The 26,385-nt window shown below is 32.4% G+C and overlaps 3 protein-coding genes, 1 non-coding gene and 1 pseudogene across 4 annotated transcripts; 2 read left to right on the top strand and 3 right to left on the bottom strand.

Annotated features, from left to right (window-relative positions):
- Window positions 1-2,764: 2,764 nt before the first annotated feature.
- TRNAA-AGC lies at window positions 2,765-2,837 on the bottom strand. Its single transcript has one exon. It is a non-coding gene; the product is annotated as a tRNA-Ala (tRNA).
- A 5,347-nt stretch (window positions 2,838-8,184) lies between these two features.
- Window positions 8,185-12,743, top strand: LOC122600436 (formin-like protein 5). The gene is made up of 6 exons (XM_043773146.1): window positions 8,185-8,511; window positions 8,665-9,313; window positions 9,611-10,211; window positions 10,294-10,496; window positions 10,958-11,193; window positions 11,669-12,743. The coding sequence occupies exons 1-6, from the start codon at window positions 8,392-8,394 to the stop codon at window positions 12,554-12,556; spliced, it is 2,697 nt and encodes an 898-aa protein (XP_043629081.1). The 5' UTR covers window positions 8,185-8,391; the 3' UTR covers window positions 12,557-12,743.
- Window positions 12,744-13,166: 423 nt separating this feature from the next.
- On the bottom strand, window positions 13,167-13,543 carry LOC122600872 (annotated as a pseudogene).
- A 3,195-nt stretch (window positions 13,544-16,738) lies between these two features.
- Window positions 16,739-17,461, bottom strand: LOC122599682 (probable histone H2A.3). The gene is made up of 2 exons (XM_043772229.1): window positions 17,177-17,461; window positions 16,739-17,073 (listed from the first exon to the last, which is right to left on the bottom strand). The coding sequence occupies exons 1-2, from the start codon at window positions 17,363-17,365 to the stop codon at window positions 16,861-16,863; spliced, it is 402 nt and encodes a 133-aa protein (XP_043628164.1). The 5' UTR covers window positions 17,366-17,461; the 3' UTR covers window positions 16,739-16,860.
- A 4,939-nt stretch (window positions 17,462-22,400) lies between these two features.
- LOC122601587 lies at window positions 22,401-23,286 on the top strand. Its single transcript, XM_043774337.1, has 2 exons — window positions 22,401-22,857; window positions 22,976-23,286. Exons 1-2 carry the CDS (start codon window positions 22,401-22,403, stop codon window positions 23,284-23,286), a joined length of 768 nt encoding a protein of 255 aa, XP_043630272.1.
- Window positions 23,287-26,385: the final 3,099 nt, after the last annotated feature.

Here is a 26,385-nt window from a genome sequence, read left to right as displayed (position 1 = left end):
ATAACATTAGATTTGATTGTAGTTTTTATCAATACCAATATCGATATAGATTTGATATACTTCATTTCATGATAACACAACATATATTGCACCTCTTATCATAGATCATCCAATGTCAGACTACCAACATGTTAAAGCACCCACCAGGCCACCATATTGTCCCAATATTAAACTAGATTTAATTTACTTCAAAACACATCATTCTTTCTTCACTTATTTCGTCGTTCTTTTTTTTAAACCCATTTTCGGATGAAATTAAGTTTTGAAAGCAAAATCTTTGGAATTCTGTTCTTATTTATTTTGCAGTGATATGTTACAGTGGTACATTGTAACATTGCATATTTAAATAATTTAACATCATAAAAAGTAATCTTATTAAAATAATATTAATGTTATAAGATGTTCATGTTTTGCTAAATTAACGATTCATATGAATTAGGAAGTGCTTTTTTATGCATAAACAAATCTGCAACACTTATTACTCACCTAACAATAAATTTTTAATACTTATTAGCCATTTAAATATCTATAAAAGGTTACCTTAAAGGCTTAATGTGTCACGCATGTCTAAGAATATAGAGGGTTTTTTTATTGTTTTCGAGAGCAACGATTTATACATACTACGGACAGCCTTATATATGTAAAAAAAAAAAAAATTCAATTCTTATTAACTAGATATAACCCGCGTGAAACGCGGAAAAAACTTATGAAAAATTACATTTTATACCTATAAAAAATTAACATAATAATATAATAAATACTTAAAAGCTATTAAAATTTACAGAATAATAAATAAAATAAGAATAATGAAAATGAACCATTTGATTTTTTCATAAAACAACCATACTATAAATATAATTTCAAAGACTAAGGTTTGACATTGGTTTCCCATCCACTTGACAAGTGTTTTTAGTTTTATGTAGTATCACAAATGATTATATTTTTAAATATTACAACACACGTTTTTTTTTCCAGTGAATTAAAGCTAAAACGGTTGGTCCAATGCATGGAGGTAGTTAACTACATATAGTATAAAAAGTTATAAGGATTTACGGTATCCACAAAATAATTAAATACACAAATAGTAGTGGTTTTGTAGAAGCTGATTTTATGTCTATGATCCACAAACATGTAATCTCCTTCATTGAAGCTATAGCGAAGTTATTGATTTTCCTAACGCCTCCTTCATTAAAGATGGGCTCGAATGGGACAATTTTTGGGTTGTACGTATACGTCTGTTTCCAAAGTAAGATAATTTTAACCCAGACGTTCCAAGATTCCTTGAATGCATCGATGTCAACCATCCTATCGCACAAAACTTGATCAGCTATGATATTGTATATAGTGATATGGAAGCAACTATGTAATCTTTATTATGCTAATGTGTAGTTGATGTATAATACTCATACATTTTTCATATCACGGTAATGATTGTTTGTCACAATATTTCAATTCCTACAAGCTCATTTAAATGATTCACTATAAACAATAACAACCTTATAGTTCAACCTTAATCATATATTATCAAGTGTTTAATTATACTTCATTACATAAGGTTAATTTAAACCATACAATACAAAATTAATTGCTATTAATTATTTGCAAGAAAATCAAATACGAAAAATAAACCATAATGGAAGATGGATCATAATATTACTTGACACAAGTTAAGCAACTGCAAATATAAATGTTAATACTTATTAAAAAATCAATTATCAAAAAAGTTATAACATGGATCGACATAGCTTATTGAAACTATCATTATTTGTTAACAAATCAAAAAACATATTTTTTTAAATAATATTAATCTATAAGAAGATTTATAAGAAAATCAAAAATAAAATCAAAATAAAATTAAAAGAACGATAGATGATGATGTGAATCAAAAAGGATATCCAAAATGTTAGACTTATTAAAATTGATATGATTAGTAGAATATTATTTATTAATATGTATTGTCAGAACATTTTATCCATAGTTGAAGGACTAAAACAGTATTTGATTATATGTTGAGTCAATGATGATGTCATCATCTTGATCTAAGGGTGAAGAAATAAGAAAGAAATTTAATAAAAGGTCTAGATTACTCCATTTTTGATTTAAGGGTTTCTCTTTTAGTATTTATTAAAGATTGTGTAAAAACATAGAATGTATATGATGTTTGTTAATAGATATTTTTGTTTTTCTAAGAAAGAATGTGAATTAAATACATACACGTACTCGGATTTTTATCATTATTAAAATCTACATAAATAACTAATTTTGAGTTGGTATAAGGCTAGCTAAAGACGTTTTTAGGTGTCCTTGAGCTGTAAAATCGTATCCTTACTAATTTCTAAAATGACAAAGAATATACATGAACAACTAACAGCATCAAAAAACAACCCATTGGAGGGGAGTCTAAGGAGGCGGTTGGTCTCCAATATCAAATTACAATGAGTTTGGGTTTAGAGAGGATATATGAATAGATTTTGAAACACACCATCTTTGATGAATCTATAGTATGACTAATTTCAAAAGTCTGATACCTAATTTATAATTCCAAGACAATCAACAAAAACAGTTTCATTGGAAATAAAAACCATTCTTCATGAGTTCATTCTAATTTCTAATTCTAATAAATGTAAACCAAACACAACCTTCCATTCACTGGATTGTCAAGTTGTCATAATTTTCTGATAGCTGGATAGATAAGTGGCCCAGTTCTGAATATAAAACAAGGCCCAATGTCAAATTGATTGGAAAAACGTATTTTGAAAGTTAGTGGAGATGCGGGGTATCGATCCCCGTACCTCTCGCATGCTAAGCGAGCGCTCTACCATCTGAGCTACATCCCCTGTTTGCTACAGTGTTCATTACTAGTTTATATATTTTAACTTTTAAGACTTTTTTGAGAATTTCAACATTTTTTAACTTTTATTTTCTATGCAAACTTGTCAATTAATCTTGAAGTAAAAAAGAATTTAAAATTTTATATTATGTATATTTATTTGTATTTACTTATGTTAAAGATTAATCTTTTTAAGTAACTTAAACAGAAAATCTATAATATATATAAAAGATGAGGTTGGGGGTACACTTGACATCCCTAATCCTCCTCTTTTAGCCTAATACTCCTTACTCATTAATCTTTTATTTTTTAATATTTATTTAATAAAAAATGATGAACCTTTAATAACAAAATCTTATAAACAAAAACTTTATTATTATTATTATTATATTATTATTATTATCATCTATTTATCTATCTGTTTTTTGTTTCTCTTTTTATTTAACTAAAGTTGGAAAAAAAAAAATTAAACCTGAATCAATATTTATATGGAGTTAATTTTCATATGTTTTTTCTTTAGCTTTCGTATTGATTAAGTTATGATATTGGTCATACACTTTTTGTTTATCTTTTTAATAAACTAAAGTTGGAAAAAAAAGAGGTAAAATGGAATCAATATTTATATGGTGTTAATTTTCATATGTTTCTTCTTTAGTTTTTGTATTCAATAAATTGTGATATTGATCGTACACTTTTTGTTTCACAATTATTATAAGATTTATATATCTTGAGACTACTCGTATAATGGACGGGCCTGAGTACTAGTTATTACGAGTATATGTTATTTGTTGGGTACATCCGGTTTCCCAGTATATATGAGTTAGTTTATATTCCATTAAGCTGAATTGCACGGAGGCTTGCCTAATAATTTGGTCATCTTTCATATTGCAAATAATATTTCATACCAGTAGGCAGTAGCTAGCCTTTTACACCTTTGATATATAGTAGGTGTACCGCGTACATGTTTAGCTAGCAACAGTGGTTCAAATTTAAACCTCATAATACAATGGAAAATGAATAAAAAAGAAAGATATATATATTGGTCATTCTAAACCCGAGATAATTATTTATAGATATACGGAGTATATGTTTATAAAAACTTATTCATACTAATGAAATGAACAATGGCGGCCTTGAGACTTTTAACACCTTGGCTGAAAAAAAATATTTTGCCCCTAACTTTAGCCGATTTCAAATATATAAACATTTTTTTTATGAACGATAACTAACATTATAACAAAAAATTATATATGCATTATAATATCATAATTTTAGAATTACATACTATATTAGTTACTTATTTATCCGATGATCTGTGAAATAGCAAATTGGTTAATTAGCTTTTCACAATTTATGTTTTTTAAGATTTCGTTCTCAATAGTTATCATAGCCAATCCACTAAGTTTTTCTTGAGATTGTTGATCGTAAATAAGATTTCAATAACTTCAACTTAGATTAACTCCTTTTTGCAGATGATGCAACTGTGATTGCAATAGTCAATAATATTCTGTATGCAGTGGTTGCATTTGGAAAATAACCAAGCTCTTTTGAACGCTTTAAAACATCTATAGGGTTGTGAAATTCATCAATTTGTGACGTGTTAAATAACTTCAATTCCATATAAAGTTCATCAACTTCAATATCCGATCTTTCTTCAAACCTGAGTGCATTTTCAAGAAGGTGGCATGACAACTTAAGTTCTTTATCTTCAATTCCCCTCAAGTTATGTGAAAACAAAAAACCAAACAATTTCTCATACTCTTTGAATTTCTCAAATCTTGTTTCAAGTGAAGAACAAGCTTGGTTAACAATGTATAAAAAATAGCTGACTCTAAAGTTCTTTTCGGATGTAAATGAAGTTTCTCCTTTTGTGGAAATATCGGATCAATACCCAATTCACTAGCAATCTCCTTTGCTTCTTCAGTAGCTTTTGAATACCTCGTTTCTTTATAATCCTTGAAATCAACCTGTTTATTTCTTTAATAGCAACATCGATATGCATATCCTTCAACTGTAACTTCTTGCTCACTATATTCACCTACATTAACATATAATACATACATAAAAAAAAATTCAAAAGTTTATACCCTCTAAAAATTTATGCCTTGGCCAGGAATCGGATTTGCACACCCTCTAGGCCTCCACTGGAAATGAGTCATACAATAATTTTTTTTTGTTTGACTTATTAACTAACACATTTTCATGATTGTGTCTAAATTTTTGTTAATTAATGATTGAATTATGAATAATACAAGAGCAATCAATTAAGTGAAAAGTAAAAAAGAACACTCTAAATAGTCATTACAATTTTAATCAGATGGAGTCAATCGATTAGTTGTTAATCAATTGAGGAGTAATTGGTTAATTCTTAATCAATCAAGAGTAAATAATTTTACTACGAATAAGTTCATTTCAACTATAACAAACTAGCACGGTATCCGCGCTATGCGGTGGTGGTCGTGGCGGCGACGGTGTGATGGTTGGACGACTGTTGGTGGTGGAGCGGCGGTGAGTTGTGTATATAATTGATGTAAAAGGTTAATGGACATATTTTAAATGATAAAGGACTGACAGTGTAATTTAATTATTAATGTTAAGAGGATAGTGTATATGAAAGTATTTTTGCGCGGGTACCATGCTCGTATTATAAAAAGAATAGCCCTTTTATTTTCAACATTACCAAAAATAAAAAGGGCTATTCTTTTTATAATACGAGCATGGTACCCGCGCAATGCGGCGGCAGTAGTGGGGAAGACGGTCTGTTAGAGATTTTGGGTAATTACATAAAGAAAAAAAACAAAAAAGTTCAAGGGCAAATCTGGTAATTCAAAGACAGAATTACCTAACATAGCATATGCCATTTCTTTTATAGGGTATTATAGATAATATAGATAATACCCTTTAATCGTAAAACTTTTTTTTTTAAACAATAAGATACTATATTATTACCGTAATAAATAAGAACCATCTAGCAAAGTGCTAAAGTACAAATTAACTCCATATATTAAAAGATACATCAGAATTCACAATCCAAAATTCATGCAAAATTTTAACTGGAAAAAATTATTTTTATTTATTGACAAATTATTTTATTTAATGATCTTTTAAGTGTTCAGTAAATTACTTTTTTAAAGCAACTAATCAACTTCATTATGATCTACCATTTAGGTAGTTGATGCAGAAAAGTATATTGCAATTAACTTGTTTCTATAGGTTGATTCGTCAAGACTTGTTGCCTAAACAATTGAAACATACAGTATTGGAGAGATTGATATTGACAAAGTTTTGCATGTATTTTCCGAACCTTTTACAAAACCAAGAGAATATTGATCTATATTCTAGAGTAACAAATCTATTCATTAAAGTAATACCATTAAAATGAAACTAAAATAAATCCCATTAATAAACTATACATATCATGTAATCCAATTGTTAAGAGATTATTATTGCTAATTCGTTTAAAATAAATCCCATTAAAACACTTTTTTAAGTTCGTGAATTATCGACTATGGTGACGAGTCATGAGTGGAGTCCAAAGTTATGATTTACAATTTTAAATGATTCTAGTGGAAACATACGGTGTCGTTTTGTCGTATATTTTACACATTGAAATAGTCCAATAACATGGCTCACTTACCTAGACCGGCACTTTACGCGTTTAAATATATGGAATTCTTTTTCACACCGTGACTCAAAAAGGCAATCAATCTCAAAAGGTCCATTTTTATAGTGGATTGCAAATTTTAGCCTCCATTTTTGCTCACTTTACATATCTGTACCCTTGATAAGTATTTGTTTGTTTTACGTCAATACTCAATACCATGCTTTTCTAGTTGTGGTTTACTTTCTTCATGGACCATGGGAAATTTTGATATGAAATCATTTAAGTGATGAGAGATTAAACAGAAAGAGTTTAAGTAAATTATATTCAATTTCATAATTCATATGTGTTTTTTTAAATGGTATTCTTTTGAGAAACGAGGGTTGGTGTTCGCGCTTTGCGGCGGTTAAACAATGATGATAATACAAAACAGCGGAGGAGGAATCGATATGCGTGTGTGTAAATAAAAAAGAGAGAAAGAAGTGACTGTGTGTTAAATATTGTGTTTAGAGATATAAAATTAGAGGTAATGTGTGAATTAGGGCAATACGGGGATATTGAAAAGATTGCTGAATTTCCTAAAATATAGAGTCTAATATGTTTTATATGGGATTATAGATATACGTTTACAAGAAAATTATTATAATTAGATGAATATACTTATGAATAGTTAAAATAATGTATATCGATCACCAGTATTGATACATTTAGATATATAATGGTGTAAATAGTCATTTGGTATGTAACGAGTTTTTTTAAGGTCATTTTTAGATATTAATTAACCTTATAACGATGTTTGATTTACTAATATAATAAGCATATTAATAGTTTAAAGCATTTTATATTTGGCTGATTTGCTTAATCCGAACACAAACAACTATACCTTTTGTGTGGTCTTTGATTTACCACTTCACATCCGAGGACAATATTTATATCAGTGCATAACATATAACTTATGCAAGTATGCGTATAAGATCAATATACAATAGTGTTTCATCTTACTAAAAAATGTCTTTTATGTCATTATTTTTGATTTTTCAATATAATAAGTTATTTATGTCAACAATGATATCATCATGACACAAAATATGTCATTCGTCATTTGCTCTAACTATTTGATCTTGACACTTTGTAGCATGTTAATGTTAACGTACACTTCAACTATAGTAACTCATATCAACTCGTCCATAAAATGTTAATATTATAATTTCCATTTTTATATTTTTAAAACCAAATCACATCATACAACTTCTAAAAATACCATAAACAGAAATAAAGCTACATATTCTATTGCACCGAAATGACATTGAATTTACATTGACATTCATATTTCTTAAATTCGAAATGTACCTCACAAAAAGATTTTCGCAAAACAATTTTGATAAGAGGGACCAAAAGCATTAAAGACCTCATTCAATAACAAAACATGCAAATCCTACAATAGCCCAAGGACAGTTATTGTAAAATATTTTGATCACTCTTGTTTTTTAACAAATCAAAAACCTTTGTTAATTCTGGCGGCCTTGCCTCGTGGTTATTTTTTGAAGACAGATAACTTTCAAATTTTGTGTTTGTTCATCAGATTGATTTGGTCAAAGTCAAACTTCAAAAACCCCTATTATTTTCCAGCTCTGGATCTGCCTAATATATAGTTTTCCTGGACCAAATGTTTTTTGTTTTCTTGAAAAACTTATAAAATTATAACCTATTTTTTGTTACTATTTCTTGAATTTTGATCAATAATATCACTTGGGTTCTTCTAAAAACTTGATCATTTTAGAAATTGTGTAAAACCTCAAATTTTGAAGGTTTTTTTAATATTTTTTGATTTTTGATCAATTATATCACTTGGGCTGTTGTAAAAATTTGAACTTTTTGGGTTATTGGACCAAGATTTTGGTATGATGGTGTTATGAGATGAGCAGAGTTATACCCATAAAGATTTACAACTCAATACAAAATGGGCATTCAAGAGATTTCATTTTTTGTGATTTTTGTTCTAGTTTTCCCTTTGGCAGCACTTTCAAGCAACAAAGATCCACAGTATTACAATTTGGATGAAGTTATTGATAAAGATATGGTATTATACTCTTACACATATAATTTATTTGTATTTTCGTTGGTTTTTTTTTTAATATATATATGAACTTTTTGAGGAAGAAAATAGAATAGTTATTGAGCTAAAAGTTTGTTTTAAAGATTTGATTTTTATGATGAAAATGGTTGTTTGCAGGCTGAATTAGTCTGGAGGAATTGTGGGACAGAATTAATGCATTTAATGGAAGCTTTTCAAGATCTTCAATTAAGTAGCAATGATAGGTCACTTTTACAACATGACCAAGTATTAAAATCATTAGCTTTCCAAGATCTTCATATCCAAAAAACCATATTAGACTGTTTAGGTGTTAAAATTGGTGCCTCTCCTGAGTCGGGTGACGATAAACCTCCTAGAAAATGGTACGCGGAATATTTAGAGTTATTTTCGCTTAAACCTAACCGTGCTCGTAGAACCCGTAGGCTAGCTGAAGCAGATGCACCTTCCCCTAGCCCTGGTCCTAGTATTAGTCCTAGTCCTGGTCCGGCTTTGGCACCTAGTGTGATGAAACCGCCCAGTACTCCATTCTTTCCTTTACTGCCTAATGAACCTAATTCGGGTAGATCTGTACAAGGGCCCGTTGGTGCTAGTGCTAATCAGCAGTCGAGTAATGGGAATAATGATACTCATAAGAAGATTGTTATTGCTGTTGTTGTTACTGCTACCGTAACATTTCTTCTTGCTGCGTTGATCTTCTGTTGTTATATTAGAACGTGTGGAAAGCGACGTGGGCAAAATGATGAGAGGCCTCTTCTTAGTTTGAGTTTGAGCGATTATTCCATCAATGGTATGTATTAATTGATTTGTGAATAATTTTGGCATGTTGCACATAAAAGGAACATACTTTCTGTCAGTTAATATTTTAATGAACATAGTTTACGAATGGTAGGATGATTAAAGTGTTATACTGGTATCTACTTCCCTTAGTTGACCATAAACTTATGTCGTAGGCACTTAAATGTTGTTTTGAAGTACGTATCTTGTAATTGAAATCGACTGAAAGTATGTTCTTACTAATTGATATTGGTGTAGTTGGCCTACTTTAGTTTATTTGTTTTGTGTTGAGTTGTTAACAATGTTTCAGGTGCTTCGTATAAATCTTCATACAACCTAAATACATCTGTGCACAATGTTGGGAGTACGGGAGATGAATCACTATATGCTAACTCAAATGCACAAAAAATGGATTCTAGAATTCCAGTAGGTATTCCGTTACATCCTCCACCAGGGAAGGTAGAATCATCATTACGGCCTCCTCCTGGAAGGGTTGAATCTTCTAAACGGTTGCCTGTGAATGTAGCTCCTACTCCAACTCCTCCATCTGCAGGTCCACCGCCTCCTGCACCTAGACCTCCTACCGCTGGTCCACCGCCGCCTCCACCACCTAGAGGAGGACCACCGCCTCCACCAGCACCTAAGCCTTTTGGCATGAATGCAGGTCCACGTCCGCCTCCTCCACCAGGTGCCGGTCCACCGCCGCCACCTCCACCAACTGGTGGTGTACCTCCCCCTCGACCACCTGGTGCAAGTCTTAGACCCCCACGCCCGTTAGCAGGCCCTAGTCACTCCAGTGGTGATGAAGCTGATGCTTCTAAAGCTAAGCTAAAGCCGTTCTTTTGGGATAAAGTTATGGCTAACCCTGATCAATCGATGGTTTGGCATCAGATTAAATCAGGATCTTTTCAGTACGTTTACATTCTTTAGCTCTATAGTTTTTTATGCAGATATGGGAAGATCCCGTAACATGATGCATTTGTTAATTAACAGGTTCAGTGAAGAAATGATTGAAACCTTATTTGGGTATAACGCAACTGACAACAACAAAGACCACGCCAGGAAGAATTCTGCATCTCAAAATCCCACTTTCCAGTATATTCAAATTATTGATCCAAAGAAGGCGCAAAACTTGTCTATTCTTTTGAAAGCATTGAATGTGACAACTGAAGAAATATGTGACGCATTAAAAGATGGTAAGTACTCTACTTCCCATTTTATTGCTGAAAGTTGTACAAGTATATGAAAAGGCTAGAATAGTGGTGGCAATTTTGACCCAGTTAAATCTGAGTGGGTGGGTTATCTTATATATTTAGTTGGCTGAACGGGTGAAAATGAAACTGCTAGTTTGAAAGGGTCATATGGGTCACAGGTCTACAAAAGTGTTCTTGAATGCATTAAACCTCCTATATCATTTTGTTTATAAATAGTTTATCACTCTGTAATCTGTATTGAAGTAATATAACTTTTGCAATCATATCTGGTTGACTAGTTATTTATGAAACATAGTACTCTGGACAAAAAGTCTTTAGGGTCAACTTGACCCCAAACGTGATACTAGACCCGCAATCTTGCCACTTCTACTCTTGGCGATATTAGATCGAGTCTTGTTGTTGATTGATGCGTTGGCCAAGTTCTAACCATGAAACTGAACCAGGAAATGAGCTTCCTGCGGAACTTGTCCAAACATTAATAAAAATGGCACCGACTGCCGATGAAGAACTGAAGTTAAGGATGTACAATGGAGATCTTTCGCATCTTGGAACTGCGGAGCGGTTTTTAAAAATGTTAATTGAAATCCCATTTGCTTTCAAAAGACTAGAATCGTTGCTCTTTATGTGCACATTCCAGGAGGAAGAATCAATGATCAAAGAGTCCTTTACAACTTTAGAGGTAATAATTTAAATCTCTACAATATGATATCATATTAATTTTTTACTTAGAGAATAGCAGAATGGAGTATGGACTAATTGGGTTAAAATGGGTTTGGTTCAAAACATACAATTGTAGATATCAGTTGAAACACATTGGGTCGGTCCAACACTAATTAGTGTATATGATTACTGAAATTATATCATTTTGATAATAATATAATATTTGTAAAAAGATCTCAGATGTTCTAGATTATTTGTTATTACTTATTAGTTCACTCTTGGGTCTAGGCAACTTTTGACCTATTCGGCCTGCTTCCTTTTAAGCTAATTTTGATCTGCTAGTCTCATTGGCAGTAAAAAAAGTATGCCAAATTGACCCATACCTAAGTAAAATGTAAATCTAAACGGGTTGAAGTTGCTTCTTATGAATGGTTACACCGGGATAAAAGATTTGTTTTTGTATGCTAATTTTGATATTTACCCATTCTCTGTAGGCTGCATGTGTAGAACTTAGAAAGAGCCGTTTGTTCCTCAAACTTCTAGAAGCCGTTTTGAAAACCGGGAACCGTATGAATGATGGAACATTCCGTGGCAGTGCACAAGCATTCAAACTCGATACACTGTTGAAGCTATCAGATGTTAAAGGACTCGATGGAAAAACAACCCTTTTGCACTTTGTCGTTCAGGAAATCATCCGGTCAGAAGGTATAAGAGCTGCCCGAACTACTCGGGAATCAAAAAGTTTCAAAACCAATGATCTTCTCAAAGAAACTTCATCTTCTTCTGAAGAAACAGAGGAACGTTACAGTATGCTCGGGCTTCAGGTGGTTTCGGGTTTGAGTAGTGAGCTCGAGAATGTGAAGAAAGCAGCCATTGTAGATGCTGATGGGCTGACAAGTTTGGTGTCAAGACTGGGTCAGGCCCTAGTAAAAGCCCGTGAATTTATAAAATCAGATTTAAAGACGGTACAAGAAGATAGTGACGAGTTTCAGAGAGTTTTGGGTAGTTTTATGAAGAATGCAGAAAAGGAGATCACGTGGATGCTTGAGGAAGAAAAGAGAATAATGTTGTTGATTAAGAACACAGCGGACTACTTTCATGGGAAGTCCGGAAAAGATGAAGGGTTAAGATTATTTGTGATCGTTCGTGATTTCTTGATAATTTTAGATAAAGTTTGTCAGGAAGTTAAGAGTAATCCTGTAAGAACACCAAGAACCCAGAAAAGCGATGATTTGCAGGCAGGAAATCAAAGAAAAGATGTTCAGCCATCAGCTGGAGGTCCGTCAGAACCTCCCCAGTCTCCGTTTGCTGAACAACGTCAACGGCTGTTTCCAGCGATTTTAGGGCGTCGTATGGACAGTTCTAGCTCAGATGAGGATTAGTGTGTAGGTTTTTGTAAGGAATGACAATGATTTATTTTTTATTTTTCATTTTCCCCCCTTAAATTTACTTGATGAATATGTAATGGTGGCTGTGCAGGCTGGTTGGTAGGTGCTACAAATGTTGTATAGGAATCTAAAATTATATCTCACCAAATATAATACTATGTGCATTGATCTGACTAGCAAATGCCTGAACTGTTAATGTATTATGGTGGCAAATACAATGGATATATAAGTGTAAAGAAGTCCGATCCCTATTCCATTGGCGTGCATCTGGCATAATGAATGTGATCCTGAACAAAGGCATCGCTGAACCAACTGGTGTCGAATCCATCTGGAGGCCGAGCCCCGCATGACATAGGTGACGCTGGTGCATACCCATATATATATCTGAATAATTATGGGCAATTACACAATCAAAGTATGTTGTTACGAACTGAAGTTGGAATAATTAGACTGGAACAACCAATAAAGTTATTAAGCAAACATTAATTGTGGCACATCTTAAATTTTATTATTCCATTAACACAAAGATTAATTTTACAAAACCATAAAAAAGTTTTAAAAAATCTAATCATCAATTTTGGAGCCAGTTCTAGAAGAAGCTTTTTTAAGGAAGCAAATAAGCATGAATGTTAGGCACGACACCGCCATTCGCTTAATGGTAACAGAACCAAGTAATTTACTCAACTCTATGTCGTTTCTAACTGCCAAATGAATGTGATATGGGACGATATGTGTCTTGTTGTCATCTCAAGCTGCATTGCCAGCCAACTCCAATACTTAGGCAGTTAGGCTGCATGGTACTCCAACACTGCTGCAAGATACACAGGTGCACCTCCACCTATTCTGTCTGCATACTTTCCTGTTCATAGAAACCGGGCCACTCGACCCACTGGGAACCGTAAACCTGCTTTGCTGTGCTTCGAGATGTTGACTTTTTTTTGTAACTCCTGTTGACCCGATTGACTTTCCTCTTCCTGCCATTTGTTCTTTTGCTGAGATAGAGAATGTGAAGGAAATTTTGTGTTTGTTTTGTGATTATTGAATGCTGGCAGGGTGTTAGATAGACCAATCTTAAGGGTGAGTGAAGGAGGAAGGTGAAGTAGGTGAATGGTTTGCCGTTCTAAAAAAAAAAAAAGTTGAATGCTTAAGGGGTGTAGGTGAAATAGATAGGTGATTATGTTCATCTATGGTGTGTGGACCCTAATCATTGTCTTATTCTTGTTCATTCCGTATTTTGATTGGTTATATTATAGATATAGTGGGTATTAAATTTGAAGGTGAATGATTAAGGGATAAAAAGAAGGTGAATATATTGAGAAGATGAAGTTGACGTGACAATAAAAATTGTAGGTGGAAAATTGGAAATAGTGAATGGTTAATAATAGTTTTATAGGGTTGTGAGGTCAGGAAATTAACCAATCTGAATACAGTCAATACATTACACGAATCGAAGTTATAGACCGTTGATATGTTGGGTTTGGGATAGACGGCAGATATTACGGGGTAAGGGGGAGAGGAGTCATGTAGTTAGATTCTCCATCCCTTCCAAATTCCACCGATCAAATGCCTCCAACTCAATTTTCTTTTTCAACCCTCCCAACCATTTTCAATGGCATTCATGACCTTCTCAACCCTCCCAAATTTTATTTATTTTCTTTTTCATTTAATTTAATCAAACACTTTCTTTTTTAATAAAAACTTAAATATTTTATTAAAATTAAACTAAACATTACATAAACATAAATTAAAAAGTACATAACAACATAAACTGAAATTTAAATTCTACATGATCGCCGATGTGAACTTTTGAAGGTTCACCCGTAGACAGTTGCTTTTGAAGAGCGGTGCAACTTTTTTTACCCCGTGCGTCGTACCCCTCTTAAAGGTAACTAAATTTAGCTTCAATATCACCAACAATCTTCAAAAACAACCTCTTGCTCATGCGAAAACGATGACGAAAAAATGGTTCGTCAAACTTTGAGTCTTCAACGAAGTAATCATGCAATAGTATCACGTGAGTTTCTTCTCGGTCTCGATTGATGTACCTCCGAGTGTCGGAAGAGGTGCCGGTATCTTCAAGCTCGACGTAAACTTGATTAAAAAACTGAAAAGTACTCCCCATAGACGAATCGTCTAACTCCGGTGGAACACAAAATGAAGAAGATGAGGAAGAGGAATCCATTTTTAAGTAATGTGGTTTTTTTTGTGAAAGTGTGAAGATATGGTTTTGTTTGGTGATTTTTTTGGTTAAAATGAAGTGTATATATAGATAAAGAGGTAGGGAAATTATTTTATTTTATTTATTTGAGTTCAAAGGGTCAAAAAGGTGTGGTCCCCACCTCCCCACGCTCCTCCCAACGTTCAAATTCCTCCATGTTGTGGTTGGCTTTTAGCCCGCCTAACTCCATGTCGTTCGTAAGCCGCAGGGATGGCGGCGGTGTGCAGCTAGCGGCTTGGCCATCCCGCCAGGCATGCCGCTGCCACTCCCTTCCCCCTAATATTTTGATATATAAAAAGGCAGTATGTATAAAAGATAGATACCTGGCCTTTTTTATGACATGGCATGATGATTCGGCATATTAACGTCAAAAATTGAAGATATTCGTTTTATTGAATCAAAACTTAAATATATTATATTACCTTTATTAAGCATTTTAGGTTAAAAAAAATCACCTTTTTACGGATTTAAGTTTATATTAACATGGATAGTTAAAACTTTTGGTGTACTATGTACCAACATGTCTATTTTAGATTTAAAAAATAATAATAATAATTAATAAATAAATAAAAATAATAAAAAAAAAAAAAAAAACAAGATGCAATTGTTGGTGAAGTATACACAAACTTTGGTAATTTTGGTTTTGGCGGGGATATACAATATCGAATATTACAGTGATACAGTCATATTTTGGAGTGTTGGGGTAAGGGAGAAGCGGGAGCTTTCCTTTGAACCTGGACATTATCGTATTCAAATCAAGTTAACTTATTCAAGAATCTACGCCCTTTCTTAAATGTGTTACAACTTAACTTAAAATCCATTTTGGTCTTAACTGCATGTATGCATCTGATAATACTTCTATTATTATGTGCTTTTACTTCCAAATATTTAACATGTATGTTTATGTGTCATCTTGCTCACACATGACATCTATACAAATTATCATGTCTATTGAAAGTATTATTGGATATTTGGATACATACAATAGCCATATTTGAAAGTTCAATAAACATAATAGAAAAGTTTTCCAGTTCAATACATACAATCAAATTTTCATTAGATAATACATTTCTAAACACTTGGCTAAAAAATGTTAAACTGGACACTAATATAGCAAACAAAGTCAAAGTCATCATTTATATTTTTTTTCTAATGAAAAATTGACGCAACAAGTTAGCAATATAGTGGTATAGGGAAGAGATTTTCCTAGTGCACATGGTTACTCAAATGTGGAAATTTTCTTCATGTTACACTCTGTCTCACCCAAGATCATTAGTCTATCCAAAGCTATCGTTTACCGGGGCACGATAGAACAGTCAGTAGTTTTGACACTTATATACGCAGCCTAACTGGGATATAAGTGTCAACAAGATCCCAAGATAGGAACACAAATTCAGCTCCTTACAAGACACAAATACATAATACATTGCTATAGGCCTATAGCTAGACATTCAATTTCATTCCAGCATATTACACCATCAAAAGAATGATCCTATAATTTCAGTTGATCACTACACATTCTAACCAAATACAATCTAATTCTAAATTGCAGATGATAACATAAAGAAAACATAATTCTGATTTGCAAAGCATGAAACCTCTCACCTATCTACTACTATCAACTAGAAACTGGTCAGCTGCATAAAATTTCAATATAACAATCAATCACCTTAAAAATCTCAGTCACAAACAGATTGGCCCATCCATCTATGATCTATACTTAGAGAAAACCTGATCAAACTTCTGCTAATGAATGTTCAAATTGTAGTTTTTTTTCTTAATCTAAATATATCCGATATCCGACCTACTTTTCTAATCGACTAATCCAAAGGCGACCGCCAACATTGCCGGTGGCCGAATCATCATACATTACTGACCCAGCAGAAACTAATCCACATCAAAACAGCAAAAAATCTAGTAAATCAAATTAAAAGATAGCAAATATAAAACGCCAAAGCTTAATAACCAAAGGATTTTCATTAACCTTATATAAACTAATACTAAAACCCTAACAAACTACCATAAACCAGATCAATAATAATAATCCATCAAATACAATTCCAAAAAGAAAACATATTATTTAATCATCATCATCTGCAACTGACTTTGAAGAAACAATCTTCTTTGGAAGCAATAAGTTATGGATATTAGGCATCACACCGCCATTTGCAATGGTGACGTCACCAAGAAGCTTGCTCAATTCCTCATCATTTCTCACCGCTAATTGAATATGCCTCGGCACAATTCTCGTCTTTTTGTTATCTCTTGCTGCATTACCAGCCAATTCAAGCACCTGTATATTTTATCAAAAAATATCCAAATTAATTTTTAAAAAAAACCCTAATTTCATAAATCGGAAATTGAAACAACAAATCAGATGAAATTGAAAAAATGACCTCCGCGGCAAGGTATTCAAGGACGGCGGCGAGGTAAACAGGAGCTCCGGCACCGACACGCTCGGCGTATTTACCGGCTTTAAGGAAACGAGCGATACGACCGACGGGGAATTGAAGGCCGGCTTTGCTGGAACGAGATGTGGCTTTTTTAGCGGTTGCAGATCCGATAGATTTGCCTCTTCCGGCCATTTTGATTACCGGAATTTGTTGCCGGAAAAATTTGTTTAGATTTTTACGGTGAAAGGAAAAACGGAGATTTTCGGAAAGTGGTTTGTTTATGCGAGAGATATGAAGGTGTTTGAATGTATATATAGTGGGGATGGTTGTTGTTATAAGGTATTGACCAATGAGATTGATGTGCACGGATCGTGATTTCTGGCCGTTAGATTAAATCAGATCTGGCGGTCCAGCGGAGAATTATTGATAAAGACTTTTTTAGCCCTACAACTAGAGTCTAGGGTTTAATGGATGGTTTTAAATTTTTTTAACTAACTTGGGCTTTAAATGGGCCGGACCAGCTAAAACAAAAAACGATTTTAATTGTTCTTTTAACTCTTTTCAATTATTTTATTTTTTTGGTTTCAGATTCATATTAACGTTTTTTGTTATTGGGTACAAAAATGAAGAAAAGGTGTAATCACTAATCACCAATCTTTTTGTTGATATCCATTGGCCTATGTGGGTTACAAAACCCATTTTCGTTTCTAAATATATTGAAACACGTGCCATTCACACATTTAAACTGAACAACTCTAAAATTCAGAGATATTGATTTTATTAAGATCATGAAATATCCAAACTAACGAAAATGAGTATATTTGATTTTTGTAAATAATTAAATCTATATTTATCCAACCATTATTTTAACCAAGCAAAATAAAAATCTTTTGCATAACATACATGTTTTCGTAACATAGTTGTTCATGAAATTATTATTTATATTTTGTTATGATCAACATAACATAATTTTAAGACATTGAAATTTAATTATGTTTGATTTTCTTTTGAAAATGTGATTTTTTTGCTTATCACATCTAAAAAGTACTTGGTTATTGCATGTTACAACTTATTTCATGTCTTTTTATAATCATTACTAATAAAATTGCTTAGTTCTTTTTGTCTAATATGTTTGATTTTGAATGTCATGATTTTATAATTAAAAAGATTTTTAGTAGGATAAATTATGAGGATATACTTTTACTTATTTAAAAAAAAAATACTTGCATAGTAATTGTTTTAAGATGTCTTTATATTATAACCATTTTTAACACCAAAGTATTTGCTAGCATATTCAAACCAATACGCCGAGATTCTGATGTATTGAGTTAAAAGTGTCGGCGTATTTCTTGGTGTATTGGGTTGGTTTGGTGGCCACCACTTTGCTTAGCATCGTCGTATTCATTATATTAAATAGTTTTTGTTTTTTTTTTGATGGGCATCGACTTCTAAACAATAAACTTTGGTTATGTGCGTGTGTTTTTTTTTGCATCATGTGAAAGGGGAGAGGGTAGAAAAAGATGTGTATGCATTGAATTAATGTGGGTGAAGGTTTGCTCTATATATATGTTTTATGTCTTCACTTTTATGTTCCCAAGGTATTAATTGCATTATGTTTTTTAATTGTTGATGTAATTATGTTTTTCAAGTTAATATAAAATTTGTTTTTTGATATTAATATAAATACGTGGTACCAACATACTAAAAGTTCAGTATAGGATTTAATGATAAAAAGTTTCAGTATGACGAGTTAGTGTATTATTGATGTAATACCAATAAACAGTGTTTCATGGTGGGTTAAAGATGTTCGAACACAATAACACGGTCCTTTATCTAGAGGTGGGCATTGGTTCGGAACCGGAACCGGTTCCAGTCAACAGAACCAGTTCGGAACCGGTTATTGGTTAACGTTTGTCCATGTTTTTTCGGTTTGGAACTGATTTTTGGATCCAAAAGTGAAATCGGTCCCGAACTAGCGGTTCTTGAGTAACCGGAGGAACCAGTTCCAATCAGTTTCGGTTCTTGGATAATCTAAATCGGTTTTTTGGAACCAGTTTTTTTGCCCACGTCTACCTTTATCTAGTTACCCAATTTTCTAGCGATATTATATTTATATAAACACTTTGGGTTTATAATGGGTCGGACCAATCATACAAAAGAAAGGTTTGAAAGTAGTCATATAAATATTACTCGTACTTTCTTGTTGACTAAACTATGTAAAGGATATGTGTATAGACACACGGATTTACTTTAACTTTTTATTTAGTCGTATATGTGTGTATTTAGTCGCTATATCAACTTTTTGATACAGATAGTTTGTTATGTAATTAGTTAAAGTCCATGTGTATAGACAGTTAGACATACGGACTTACTTTAACTTTTTATTTTTTTACTATAAAATATTAATAATTGGTCATAGCACAAGGCTATCAAAATATATGAGACCGCCTTGGGCACTGCCCGACCCGTCAATACAAACAACGTGTTCTTGGCTGGAAATTTTAAAAAATTATACATCATATAAGCATCATGTATCCGGATGAACACGAGTTTTCTATTTAACTTATTGATAGTCATGATATTATTATTCAGTGATGATTAGTTTTTACCCTAGCTAAGTTATTTTACTTGTTGGAATGATATTTTTTTGTAATTATATAGTTGGTCTATATTTGTTATACAAAAAAATTTAAACGTGAACGAGACACGTAGAATGGCAACATACGGATATATCAAAAAAGCTATTAGGTTTTTGAATTGGTTTTAAAACCCGAAGGTATTTGTTTCCTGAATTCTGATTATGTGATCATAGAATTCTAGAAGACAAACAAAAAAACCTTTTTAGTGTTAGTTGAGTTGGAAAATGACCAAACTAAAAAGTGTGATTGGATATCCTTGAAAACGATCACCTAATTCGCACAGACCGTTTTTGTCCAAACCCATTTAACGGGTAGCATGTGTGAAGTATCTATATATCGAATTAATTTATAATTATTGTTAAATAAAAGGAACATCATAATATTTTCCCACTGAGTAATGTGCATAATTATAAAGTGTTTAATGTCTATAAAGTCTTAAATATTTCTTTGATTTGTTTATTTTGGGACATCATTTTTTTTTGGTTTTTCTACAATGTGCCCAATAGGCATATACTTAATCATAATTAATGATTTATAGTTTCCATTTATAAATTATACTTAATTTTAATAACTTGTTGGAATATATTAAAACGAGCATAATATCAGCGCATTGCGGCGGCTAAAAGGCGATGATAATATAAAGAGAGGCGGTGGGGAAGGAGGGCGGCGGCGGAGATTGATATAAGGTCGATGAGAGTTTGTAATGATTAGAGAGAATAGAAAAGAATGATATGTGAAAGTTTTATGCTTAAGTAAAGATATTTTAGGAACAAAAATTATGCTTAATTTTTTAATTTTATTCTCTTTATTAGGGATTATATAAAATACCAATCCCATTTACTGCATTATTCCGTTTGTTATTTTTTCCATTTGATATTAAGATTTGTCTATTGTAGCTTAAATTCAAATTGTAATTCTTTTAATATGATGGTTATAATAATATAATTTATTTGATATCTTTAGTTTAAAAAGTTTCTTAAAGGGTTTTTTTAATAAGTTATAGTATTTACTTTTCTACAAACATCTACAAATTATGACATGTATTTGAATAACATTATACTCCATAAAAACTTAGCATATTCAAAATATCAAACCTGATGTTATTTAATTTCATTTTTCTCTGTTGAATTACGAATCTCTTTAAAGAAAAACTTCATTAATATTTGTAAAACTTTTTCATCTACATGATAAATTGAAGTTTGGGTGGTATACATAGATAATATTGCTTAAAGTTAATACTAAATTGAAAATAGTTGATGCAAACTATTGTAAGAAAATAAAATAAAATGTAAAAAATTACTTTGTTACCAAAAAGTAAATATTTTAAGACAATTTTTCATTTGAATCATGGCTATAATCTGATTAAAAATACTACTAACATGATTAGTGGATTATTATTTTAGAAATTTTCAATGCATTTGTATATGTTACAAAACTTTGACATGAGTTCTCAATATATGCACCCGTATTGTATTAAATTGGTGACAATTAATATTGGTCTTTAATATATTCCAACAAGTTATTAATTTTAAGTATTAATTATAAAAGGAAAGTATAATGCATTAATCATGATTAATTATGTACCTATAGAAAAACCCTTTTTTTGTTAGGCTTTTCGATGTCATTAGAACTTTTAAATCATGTTCTTGTAAGTCCATTTTGCAACAAAAACGATGTCATTCTGGTTTCCAACAATGGCCTAATACAGACACATTTATAGTTTTATTCACTTGAAAGAAACGTTTGAGAAGTACAATGGTCTGGAATAAACAAAAACATCGGTATATAAAAAAACAAATCAATAGATACATGAAAATTGTACAAATTAGGTTAAATGTACATGTTAAACATTTTTTATGCAACATATGATGAGCGGAAAACATATAATTTCCGTCAGATATATCCACCAAAGGTGGGCTAGGTGAGGTGGATGTCTATTACCATTTTAAGCATGTCGTTACTAAAGGGGATGTGTAATTCTTTGCTATCATACTATCATATTTGCAACTTGCCGGTTGTTTTCAAGTGTTTTATGCACTTTTATGTATTTTAAACCGCATAAACAAAATCAAAATCAATCATAAAAACTTCAAATAGATATTAACATTAAAAATTTAATATAGTTATAACAACTAAAAAACCTACTTTACATCATCGTTAGTATCATCCTCTTCATCTCTTCATTCCATGCGTATGATGTTTTAAACCGGGGCTCATTTCATACTGAGGCTTAATCAAAATTTGATACTGTTGAGTTGCACTCAATCATTAAACCATTCAGAGTAGCCCGTTCCCACCAAAAAAATCCGTGCGTAACGACCCGGGAACGCCCTCGTTCGACCCCGAGGGGCGTTCCGAAATGTAAAAATGCATGCCCCGTTGCATTTTGAACGCGTCTGGCATTTTGGAAGGTAGTGGCCATATGGCCGGTTTTTTCTTGGAAAGAACATTCAATTTTTTTTTTACCATTTCACACTCTATATATATACATATACATACACATATCAATATACAACTATCTATCTATCTTTTTCCTTTCAAAAAAAATTACATACACATTCTCCTCAAAAATCACCATATGGATTCCGATGACTCATCCGGATCTTCTAACGGGTCTGCCGATTACGAAGAGCGTGTACAGAACGTGCTTCTTTGAGTCGTCGAATTACTTAGATGACAGATTGACGAACAACCTGCCCCAGTCATTGGAAGAAGGGGTACCAGTTGATCGTGATCGTATTGAAGCACATGCTCGTTTGATGCGTGACTACTTTGCTGATGAACTGCGATACAATGCGAGACTTTTCAGACGAAGGTTTCATATGTCAAAAAAATTATTTGAGCGGATAGTCCGTGATTTGGATGCTAGGTACCCATATTTTCAGACGAGATATGACCGTGCTGGGCGAAGAGGGTTTGCCGGGGTACAAAAGCGTACATCTGCAATTCGTCAATTGGCATATGGCGTTAATAGTGATTTGTTTGACGAGTATTTGCAGATGTCTGAGCGAACATCAAGGGGGTCTTGCCTAAATTTTTGTGTTGGTAATGATATTTTTACAATATATACTTATATATATAGATAAATATTAACTCTATATAGTTATATACTTATATATAGTTATATATATATATATATAAAGTTAACATTTATCATTAAAAGGTATACGGGAAATTTATGGAGCAAGATACCTACGGAGACCGACTCCGTCCGATCTTCAGCGTATATACGATGTTCATGAACAAGTTGTTGGTTTTCCCGGTACGATCGATAGTATAAATTGTATGCATTGGCCATGGGAGATGTGTCCGACGGCGTGGCGAGGTACTTACACAAGCGGGCATGTGGGTAGACCGTCTTTGATCCTTCAGGCTGTAGCATCAAACGATCTATGGATTTGGAATGCGTACTTTGGACAGCAAGGTTCTCACAACGATATTAATGTGTTCGAAGCATCGCCAATTCTTGAATAAATTGTAAACGGATTGGCACCCACTGGTTAGTGTTTATTTTCAGTTTTATATGTGTATTGAGAAGTGTTTTATTCTAGTTTTTACTTCTAAATGTTTTACTTCTAAATGTTTTATTTCTAAACGATCTAGTTTTTACTTCTAAATGTTTTATTCGCAGCTTCGTTTTGGGCAAACGGAAACTATTACGAGAAGGGATACTATTTGGGCGACGACATCTATCCCGAATATGCTACATTTGTGAAGACCTTTTCCGACCCGATCGATGAAAAAAGAAGACATTTTAAGAAGAAACAAAAGTCAGCACGAAAGGGTATTGAGCGGGCTTTCGGTGTGCTTAAAAAATGATGGAAGGTTCTAAAACATCCGACACTATATTGGGACAAAAGAAATATCCAGGATGTTTGTTATGCTTGTATCATTTTACATAACATGATCCTGGAGGACAAAAACAAGGTCGTATGCCAGGACTACAACGACCAAGAACCGAGCCTAAATACAGATTATTGGAGGCGCATAACTCCAATGGAAGTTCGTATCCAAAATCTGCATGCCGTAAAAAACCGTGAAACTCACAACATGCCGACGACAGATTTGGTTGACCATCTTTGGGCGAACACACCACATGACTTCGAGCCTGCAGCCGATCCCTTCGCCGATCTTCGAGAGTATGTTAGCACCGACGACGACTCTGATTAGTTTTATTTCGAGTTTTTATGTAATGTTTTTTAGTGTGTTGTTTTTTCTTATAATAAAAAGTAGTTTGTTTTTTTATTTAATAAAAAGTATGTTTTTAATAAAAAGTAGTATGTTTTATTTAATTTATTTATAAATCAAAATTTAAAAAATAATAAAAAATATTGGAAATGCCTCTAAAGGCCATTCCTCCACCCTAAGGGAATGGGGGAATGCCTCTTATAATTGGTGAGTGCCACGTGTTGCGTTTTAGATGGTGGAAGGGCATTCCATGGATGGTCTATTCCTAACACTGTGTTCTCGAGTTTTTTCTTAAAAGAAAAGAAAAGATGAGAAATGAAATGAAGATAAAAGAATGAAAAAGAGATGAAAACTGTTATATATTTTATGTCTCGAGTTCTATAGAAATAAAAAGAAAAGAAGTGAAAATATTAGCCTTTTATGTTCTTGAGTATGATAGAAAAGAAAAAAAAATAATCATTTGACAATTATACGCTTTAACCCATTATGGTGAAACTCAAGAAAACTAGTTTTCATTAACCTTGTTGAACCTTCCATCTGAACTCACATGTAAACTATCTAACTCAGCGGCCTTTGATAGTAACATTTGTTGTTCGCTCCAAGTTCCAACCCACCCCAACCCACTAGACCTTTGTTGTGTTTATTGCGATAATTGTACGGCTAAACATGAAAGGGCCAAAAAGGCTGCAAATTTAAAATCTAATGTAATATAATATGAAAATAAGTAAAAGCTTTTCTAACAACAAATAGATGGCTGCCACTAAATAGTACTATCAAACAAACTAACGTCTAACAGAGGACAACATTTTTCAGCCATAAACGAACAATAGTTCGTGAATCTGGTACATTAAAGTACAACGGGAAGATTAGCACGAAATGGATAGTACAAAATATGACTGACCCGATTAAGATATCTACTTCTTGAAACTAAAATGGAAGGGAAAAAAAAAGTGCAAAAAAAAACCAAAACAATAACTTGCAAAATCAAGAAAAAGATAGATTATTGAGATGCAAAAAGTTGATTATCCGAGAGTGGAATGGTTGTCTAAGAGAGCACTTCTATTTGGCGGCAAAAAAAAATAAGCAGATGGTTCTATTGGAGGGAAAAGATGGAAGGTTATTTATAAGAGATTAAGGGGTATATTAGTAATTGTAATTTGTGCCTCTTTGTTTTCCTCTGCTTTCTGGCCAAAATTGGGCGGAAGACATGACTGTCAAAATGTATTGGGAAGAACCCATCCATTTCCTTTGCCATCAATTCATTTCTTCTATTAGAAAAACTCAAAAACTCAAAACTTTTAATATTACTTCCAATTACTTTCTTTTCCTTCTTAATTTTAACTCAAGAACACACTATAATAGTCTTATGCATCAATCTTGAAACATTTTCAATGACATTGACCTATCAATAGCTTTTTATTATTTTCATATCATTAATTTACAATATTAAATTATACTGTAATATACTTATAAGTTAATGTGAGAATATTTGAAAAAATGTCATTCTATCAAATAAGTTGAGGATTATCTATATTTTGATTAAAAAAAAGCTATCTTTTCCTATTATAGAAGCTTTTAAACTACTTATTAGTATTAAATAAATTTTTTTTTTCTAAGTTACTATTATGGACGCTCATAATTAGCTTGTGTGTAAACTTGTCTAATAGCAAGACCGGGTCTCCGATAATGATATAAAAAATTTGGTTCCGAGGCAAATGAAGAAACATGGGCTCAAAAATTGTAAAAGTTAACTTGGCTCAAAAATTTGGTTCCCACTTGCTCTATTATTCAATTTGTTATATAGTCTTAAGATAATAAAAATAATTATACTTTAAGCTACAAAATCTAATTTTTTAGGCCCCTTTAAAAATGGAGCCTTAAGTTAATGCCCTCCTTACCATACCTCAAAGACATCCCTGTCTAAGGCCCGTCCTTATAAGGAATGGCGTCTAACCCACGTCTAACACTATTCATCAGCTTCTCTCTCTTCTAGACACACCAAGACACACCCCTACTTATAACCTCACTTCTAACCTACTTCTAACACTATTCATCCATTATTATATTATTTCATTTTCATTTTTTACAAAACTAAACAAATCCATTTTATTAAAATTAAAACACATTTTATTATTAAAAAGCACATTACAATAATTAAAAAAAAAAACATAAAATAGATTACATTTATTTTAAAACTTAAAAATTAAACTAAAAAACATAAATTGCGTAAAATAAAGTACTACGAATTAACGTTGACGGCCGCGTTCCGGGAGGTTCCAAACATGTTCAATCAGAGCATTGCGGAGTTCAGGATGAGTTTGTCTATCGCGTAACTCCCCGTACATACGAAACTGTGTTGAACACCTTTCATTCCATGTGCGAGTT

The sequence above is a fragment of the Erigeron canadensis genome, chromosome 5, assembly GCF_010389155.1.
Source record: "Erigeron canadensis isolate Cc75 chromosome 5, C_canadensis_v1, whole genome shotgun sequence".
NCBI lineage: Eukaryota > Viridiplantae > Streptophyta > Magnoliopsida > Asterales > Asteraceae > Erigeron > Erigeron canadensis.
The sequence above is the reverse complement of the archived record's forward strand: the minus strand, read 5'-3'. Positions and strand labels throughout refer to the sequence as shown.